Source organism: Elephantulus edwardii, unplaced genomic scaffold (genome assembly GCF_000299155.1).
Source record: "Elephantulus edwardii isolate Elephantulus edwardi_28Jun2011 unplaced genomic scaffold, EleEdw1.0 scaffold00075, whole genome shotgun sequence".
NCBI classification, from domain to species: domain Eukaryota; kingdom Metazoa; phylum Chordata; class Mammalia; order Macroscelidea; family Macroscelididae; genus Elephantulus; species Elephantulus edwardii.
The window spans coordinates 41,325-49,967 of NW_006399825.1; the positions used below are offsets into that span (position 1 = coordinate 41,325).

Sequence of the window (8,643 nt, forward strand, 5' to 3'; positions counted from 1 at the left end):
TCTGAATGTTCAGATTGAGAGGAGTATCTGTCAGACAAGCAATTTGTGGAGCAGTTAAAGATAAATCCCTTATTGTGGAGTTAAGCATTAGTTACAGTGTTGACCCCACCCTTAGCCCAGTGCCTTGACCCACTTACTTCCCAGCTCCACCCTCCACCACGATAACCCTTCACATCTGCCAAACCACTGTAGTCACTCAATTTATTGGCTTGTGATTTGTCTTATTTAGAATTTTATGTGTTTCCTGAAATGTCTGTTTCAGTCAAAATAATCTTCTATATCAATGTTTGGATCTAGCAGGTCTTCTCCATATGAAGAAAGATTCATCTGATTTAGAATAAGATTTTCAAATGTTTCTTCCAAATCTGTTTCACCAATTAAGATTGCTCCCATCATTCGGCCATTCTGCATGACAACTTTGACGTATTCTTGTCCTTTGGTACATCTCAGCATTAATTCATGATCTGAACCCAAGCCTTGTGCATTGTATTTTCCCAGTAACACAACCTATGTGTAAAGATTTAAAAAAGAAAAAGAAATAAGTACTAAAAAGGAGACACAGTATGTAGCTATTTTGCGTTATTTGAGAAAAATCCATTTAAAAATTTTATAAGTATACGTCATTATGGACATGATCTATAGAAACAGAAAAAATCTCTAGTGGATGTATTCCACAGATAATACTACCACACAATCCATATGAATGCTAAAAATCGAGTGTCTAAATAAATAGATATAAAGGAAATAAATTGGAGGTATGGTTTAAAAATATTTTTTTTCAAAAGGAAGAGAGCTCTTCCCTGGGAAAATTACTTGATCTCCCTCTGTTTTCTGTGTGTATCTTTGAGTTTATATTTTCCTTATCTCTGTAATAGAAAGAAAAAGCCTGCTTACCATATAAAAATATAACTTAACAGTATAAGTATATGAAAGGCACTGGTCTCTTCCTGTGTGCAACAGCTAGCTGTTAGTTCTCTTCAGAAAGAAAGGATAACGTTCAAAACACAGAAATGTGTCAAAAGGGGACAAATCTTGAGATTTCCTCCCTTAACTGAAAATAGTGTAATGTGAAGATGAGTAGTGTTATTAGATAGCTTAAGAATTATAACCAGGTACTGACTTCCTAGCCCTGCCCCTATCCACAAAGAATGCAATAGATCATTACAAAGACAAAGGAGGAAGAAAACACTGAGATGGATGTCAGAGGAGACTCTGAATATTGCACTAGGATGCTGAGATGCCAAAGTGAATGGGGGGGAGGATCAGGAAATTAAGGAACTAAACAGAAATTTCCAAAGGGAGCTCGAAAGGATTAAGGTAAGTATTATAATGAAATGTGCAGAGAGCTGGAGTCAGAAAATCAAAAGGGACAGAACTCACTCAGCATTTCTTAAGCTAAAGGAACTGAAGAACAAACTCATGCTTTGAGTTGGAATACTTAAGGATGCTATGGGCAGAATATTGAATGACCCAGGAAGCATCAAAAGAAGATGGAAAGAATACACAGATTCACTGTACCAAAAAGAATTGAATGACACAGAGGATTTTCATGAAACAACATATGACCAAGAGGTAATGGTGATGATGATGGAAGTTCAACCAGCTCTGAAGGAACTAGCAAAAAAACAGGCCCCAGAAACTGAAGAAATGCCAAATGATACATAATTCAACAAATATTTTAGCCCTGAACCTATTATCAGGCTTACCATGCCAAGAAATCTGGAGGACAACTACCTGGACAATTGACTAGCTGTATTCCCATTCCAAAAAATGGTGATCCAACAGAATGTGAAAATTATAGAATATTGTACTCATGTGAAACCTATACTCAAACCAGAAAGCAGTCCTCAGAACAGAGCAAGGAGGAAAGAAGTGAGTCAGGGACACATCCAGTCTCTAGACCTTTTCAATCCATATGCAGAACAGATCACTGGGGAGTCTGGGCTTTCTGATGAGGAATGTGGTATCAGGAGTGGAGGATGACTCATCAACAACCTATGTTATGTAGATGATACAACCTTGCTTGCTGAAAGTGAGAAGGATCTGAAATGCTTGCTGCAGAAGGTCAAAAACTGTAGTCTTCACTATAGATTGAAGCTCAACATCAAGAAAACAAAGATTCTCACCACTGGTATAATTTGTAGCACCATGATGATGGAGAAGAGATTGAGGTTTTTAACAATTTAAGCTTGCTCTGTTCCACAATCAACACTCTTGGCACCAGCAGTCAGGAAATCAAAAGATGAAATACACTAGGAAAATCTGCTGTTGGAGACCTCTCTAAAGTACTGAGAAACAATGATATCAGACTAAGGTGTGCCTGATTCAGGCCATGATCTTATCAATTATGTGTTATGCACCAGAGAGCTAGACAATGACTAAAGAATTGATGCCTTTGAGTTGCAGTGCTGGAGAAGAGTCTTAAACACACCATGGAGTGCCAAGAAAACAAACAAGTCTGTCTTGGAGAAGGTGAAACCAATTTTATCTTGGAGGCTAGGATTTTGAAGTGCCATCTCACATACTTTGGGCACGTGGCCAGGAAGGAATGGTCCCTGGAGAAGGACATCATGCTTGAAAGGGTAGAGGGATGACACAGGAGAGGATGGCTCCAGATGAGAGAGACTGATACAGTAACTGGGCCATTGGGTCTAGGTGTGTCAGAGTCAAGGAGACTGGCTCAGGACAGGGAAGACTTCAGAGCTGTTGTATATAGGGTTGCTACGACTTACAGGCAACTTGACAGCACGTAACAACAACAACAACATCACTAATATCACATGCAAACAAAATCCTGCTGAGGATTATAAGAAAAACCCTAGAGCAGAACTCCAAGAAAAACAAGCTGGGTTTAAAAGAGGTCGTGGCACTAGGGATATCAGAGCCAATGATGGATGGCTCTTCAATGAGAGCAGAAAGTATGAGAGGAATATCTATCTGTGTTTAATTGACTATGCAAAAACATTTGACTGTGTGGATTACAATAAATTTTGACTAACATTGAGAAGAATGGAAATCCCAGAACACCTGACTGTCCTCAAGCATAGCCTATCCCTGGACCAAGAAGCAGTTGTTAAAGTAGCAACGGAATACTTCATTGTTCAAAATCAGGAAAGCAGTGCATCTGGGATGCATCCTGTCTCCATACCTTTTTAACCTATATGCTGAGCAGATCATTTGGGAGACTGGACTTTCTGAGGAGAAATGGGACACTAAGATTGAAGAAGAGTCATTAACAATTTGCATTATGTCATCTGCAGATGACACAACCTTGCTTGACGAAACTGAAGAGGACTTGAAACATTTGCTGAAAAAGGTCAAGGACTGCAGTCTTCAATATGGATTGAAATTCAACATCAAGAAAACGAAGATTCTCACCACTGGTCCAACTGGCAGCACCATGATAGATTGAGAATGAGACTGAGATTGTTAACAATTTCAGCTTGCTCAGATCCACAATCAACAACACCCTTGGCACCAGCAGTCAGGAAATCAGAAGATGAATTGTATTTAGAAAAATTTGCTGCCAGAGACTTCTCCAGAGTACTAAAGAGCAACGATGTCAGCTAGAGACTAAGGTACGCCTGATCAAAACCAAGGTCTTTGCAATTATTTTCTTTGCATCAGAGAGCTGGACAATGAATAAGGATGAAAGATGAAGAATCGATGCCTTTGAGTTGTGCTGGAGACTCTTCCAGGTTTGTCCTGGAGAAAATGAACCAATTGTTCCTTAGATGCAGGATTTTGAAGATCTGTCTCACATTCTTTGGGCATGTTGCCAGGAGGGACCAGTCCTTGGAGAAGGACATCATGCTTGGAAGGATTGAGGGGACAGCTCAAGAGAGGAAGACCAAGGAGGCGATGGATTGATATAGCAATGGGAGTAATAGGGTTAGGTGTGTCAGAAGCAGTGAGATTGGCTCCGGATAGGACACAGTTCAGAGCTATTATACATAGGGTTGCAATAAGTTGCAAGCAACTCGATGGCACATAACAACAATTACTGACTTAAATAATAAAACATGTGCTAATGAGAAACTTACACTTGGACCAAAAGGCAGTTGTCAGAACAGAGCAAGAAGACACTACATGGTTCAAAAATCAAGAAGGGGGTTCATCAGGGATGTACTCTGTCTCCATACCTTTTCAATCTGTATGTGAAACAGATCATCTGAGACGCTGGGCTGTACGAAGAGCAATGTGGCATCAGGATTGGTGGAAGAATCATCAACAACCTGCATTATACAGATGACACAACCCTGCTTGCTTAAACCGAGGAGGACCTGAGGCACTTGCTGCAGAAGATCAAGGACTACAGCCTCCTATATGGACTGAAGCTAAATGTCAAGAAATCAAAGATTCTAACCACTGGGCCAATTGGCAGCATCAGTATGGATGGTGAAGAGATTGAGATAGTTAACAGTTTTAATTTACTTGGCTCCACAGTCAACACTCTTGGTAACAGCAGCCAGGAAATCAGGAGACGAATTTGCATTGGGAAAGTCGGCTGTGAGGGACCTCTCAAGAGTACTTAAGAGCAACGATGTCAGGCTGGAGACTAAGGTGCACCTGATCCAGGTTATAGTCTTCGCAATTATGTGCTATGCATCAGAGAGTTGGACAGTGAATAGGGTTGATAGAAAGAGGATTGATGCCTTTGAGCTGTGGTGCTGGAGAAGAGTGTTGAATATACCATGGACTGCTAGAACAAACAGGTTTGTCCTGGAGAGGGTGAAGCCAGAGTGTTCCCTGGAGTCAAGGATTCTGAAGCTTTGTCTGACATATTTTGGGCATGTTGCAAGGAGGGACTGGTCCTTGGAGAGGGGCATCATGTTTGGCAGAGTGGAGGGGAGGCGAAGGAGAGGAAGACCTTTGGTGAGATGGATCGATTCTGTGACTGGAGCAGTGGGAATAAGTGCGTTTGAGATGGCTAGGTTGGCACAGGATAGAAGAGTGTATAGAGCTCTTGTACACAGGGTCGCTATGAGTCGCAAGCGACTCGATGGCACATAACAACAACAACAACATAATTTTTTACTATTAATTTAATGAATTTTTACTAAGAATATGAGATCTCAACAAACAGAAAAAAGCAGCAATTTGCTTATCTTACCTTATAGTTAAAAAATTTTGTTACATGAGCAAAAAGTTCAAAGCTGAAATCTATGTCAATAGTCTCTCCCAAAGTATCTGCAGCCATACATTTTGCTGCATACCATCCCATCTGTCTTGCCTGGGTCCACAACCTCATCTGAAATAAGTGAAAAAAAAACATTATGCAGTATCATTTTTCATTACCATTATTTGAAAAATGTTACCATCTTAGCTTATAAAGAAATTGTTTTAAAGAAATTCAATATCTGACAATACTTCACACCACTTGGATGGAGCCTTTACATTTGTACTCACCAATCCAATCTGATAGTCAGAAAATTAGACTTGCTGGTAGCAGTTGCTTACCTGCTGCCATACAGGGCTTGGCTGCCACGATGCAGTGCAGATATCGCCAGCAGCATAGACATCAGGAAGTGATGTGTGCATATGATCATCTACTTGAAGGCCACCGTCTTGTCCTAAATCAAACTAAACAATGTTCTTCATAAACACAAGTGCTAGTAAAACTAAATAGGACTTTGTCATTGTACAACAGCAGTACAAGTCAAATGTTTACACTGTGATGTCCTCATGATGTTTAACAAGAATATGAAAAAGAGCTGGAAAGCTTAGACATGTATACTGAATTTCCATCAAATTAAATTTCTAGAAAGACAGACCCCCAAGTCTTCAAATTTTAGCATAAAATGTACCCAATAATTTGATTATGTCAGTGACAGCTTTAAGATATTCTTTTTTGGAAAGAAAAAATTCAAATGCTAGAAAGCAAATACAAGATGAAAAGAGGAACTTTTTCAGAATTTGTATGTGGTGCCAGTCTCTTATCAACCCTTAGATAAAAGAATTATGTATCATTTCCATTAATGATGGAATTCATGATGGAATACTAACTGCTTAAAAAATATTAAATAGCAAATGATACCACAAATCCATAAATGTATAACCATATTGTTTTTAGACAGTTGAAGTTATGTATTAATGCAATTAAAAATTAACTCAGAGAATTAGCAATCTTCAGAAAGAATTAAAACTTTATAAAATATCTATAGCTGAAAAAATTTCCTTACATTGTTGCCATGGACAAAAGGTTCTATGTTTGGAGTGACTCCTGTAGCACTGATAATGAAATCACAGCCATAGATCTTTTCATTAGTCAATTCCACATAAACTGGCCACAACTCTTAAAAAAATTAAATAAAAAGAAGACCTTATTTTAAAAAACAGTGATCACCATCTGTGTACTAGGACTCCTACCTACTAGAAATAAACATGCGATAACTTGAAAACAATTCTTAATTTTTTTCTAAAGTATATTTGCAAAAACATTTCCTACTCACACATCTTACTTATTGGATTTTGGAAACTTTTAAAAATATACAATTTTTAATGCAGAAAATGTTTTTATAGTTATAAAACCACTGTATTGTAAATGCTATTTCTTCAAATTTAGACATATTGCTAAGAAAGTAAATTTAAATCATTAATCGCTTCCTAATTTTTTTCTTTAAAAATTTCTACTTGTTAATATTTTACTGATAAATTAGTTAAACTACTGGAAGATTCATTTTCAGTGAGATTTTTCCCTTATTAATTCATCATAATCAAATTCTATCACTCTCTTCGGTATGGAAAAATTCAGATTTCAAAATACTTGTACGCAAAGGGAGTTGTCAGTGCTCTCAAGTCACTTGCAACTCATAGTGACCCTATGTACAAGAGCCCTCAACCCTGCTCTATCTTGTGCCAACCTCTCTGTCTCTGACACGCCTACTCCCATTACCACAATCTCTGAATCCGTCCATCTCACTGAGGGTATTCCTCTCTTGCGCTGTCCCTCCACCCTCCCAAACATGATGTCCCTCTCCAAGGACTGGTCCCTCCTTGTAACATGCCTAAAGTATGTCAGACAAAGCTCCAGAATCCTTGACTCCAAGGAGCAACTACATTTCATCCTCCCCAGGTCAAACTTGTTAGTTCTCCGAGCAGTCTATGGTATATTAAATACTCTTCTCCAGCACGACAGCTCAAAGGCATCAATTCTCTTTCTATCATCCCTATTCACTGTCTAACTCTCTGACATATAGCACACACTTGTGAAGACTATGGCCTGGATCAGGCACAAGTTAGTCTCCAGCCTGATGTTGTTGCTATTCCGTACTCTGGAGAAGTCCTTGACAGCTGATTTCCCAATGCAATTCATCTCTTGATTGCCTGGCTGCTGGTACCAAGAGTGCTGATTGTGGAACCAAGCAAACTAAAACTGTTAACAATCTCAATCTCTTCACTATCCATAATGATGCTGCCAATTGGCCCAGTGGTGAGAACCTTTGTTTTCTTGATGTTGAGCTTCAATCCATATTGAAGGTTGCAGTCATTGACCCTCTGCAGCAAGTGCTTCAGATCCCCCTCAGTGTCAGCAAGCAGGACTGTGTCATCTGCATAATGCAGGTTGTTGATAAATCCTGATGCCACTCAAGAAATTATTCTAACAATATTAACAGGAGTGAAGAGATATGTGTCTTAACTCTACATGTATAGATTTTTAATCTGCTTGACTTGGAAGTTATTTCATCTCTGTAAGCTGCATGTTTTAAACATTTTTAAAATTTGTTTTAGTCTTTAAGATACTGTAATTAACTCAGTTCTGATGGTCAAAATTCCCTATGCAAATTAGTTTATTGGAAAAATGTAAGAGAAGCAGTAAAAAGCAAATTACTTGTTATTGAGTTTGTTGTTGTTATGTGTCGTCGAGTCACTTGCGACTCATAGCGACCCTATGTACAACAGCCCTAAACTCTAGTCTGTCCTTTACCAATCACACTGTCTCTGATGCACCCATTTCAATTACCCCAGTCACTGAATCAATCCACCTCATAGAGGGCCTTCCCCTCCTGCGCTGTCCATCCAATCTACCAAGCATGATGTCCCTCTACAAGGACCGGTCCCTCCTTAAAACATGTCCAAAGTATGTTAGACAAAGCCTCAGAATCCTTGCCTCCAAGGAGCCACCTGGTTTAATCCTCTCCAGGATGAATCTGTTTGTTTTCCTAGCGGTCCATGATATCCTCAATACTCTTCTCCAGCACCACAGCTCAAAGGCATCAATTCCCCTTCTATACTCCCTAGTCATTGTCCAACTCTCTGATGTTTAACAAGTGATAGCAAAGACCATGGCCTGTATCAGATGCACCTTAGTCTCCAAAGAGACACCACTGCTCTTCAGTACTTTGGAGAGGTCCTTAACAGCAGACTTTCCCATTGAAATACATCTTTTAATTTCCTGGCTATTGGTGCTAAGAGTGTTGAATGTGGAGACAAGCAAACTAAAGCTGTGAACAATCTCAATCTCTTCATCATCCACCCTGATGCTGCCAATTGGTCCAGTGGTGAGAATCTTTGTCTTCTTGATATTGAGCCTCAATCCATATTGAAGGCTGCAGTCCTTGACGCTCTGCAGCAAGCATTTCAGGTCCTCCTCAGTTTCAGCAAGCAGGGTTGTGTCATCTGCATAATGCAGACTGTTGATAG

The 8,643-nt window shown here is 39.3% G+C and overlaps 1 protein-coding gene across 1 annotated transcript in view; it reads right to left on the reverse strand.

Moving 5' to 3' along the window:
• Window positions 1-190: 190 nt before the first annotated feature.
• Window positions 191-8,643, reverse strand: part of PYROXD1 (pyridine nucleotide-disulphide oxidoreductase domain 1) — a 47,479-nt gene continuing 39,026 nt past the window's right edge. The window contains exons 9-12 of the mRNA XM_006889061.1: window positions 6,183-6,295; window positions 5,461-5,583; window positions 5,114-5,251; window positions 191-507 (exon numbers count right to left, since the gene is read on the reverse strand). Coding sequence (XP_006889123.1) covers window positions 259-507; window positions 5,114-5,251; window positions 5,461-5,583; window positions 6,183-6,295 — 623 coding nt within the window. The 3' untranslated portion in view covers window positions 191-258. The remainder of the gene's footprint in view (window positions 508-5,113; window positions 5,252-5,460; window positions 5,584-6,182; window positions 6,296-8,643) is intronic.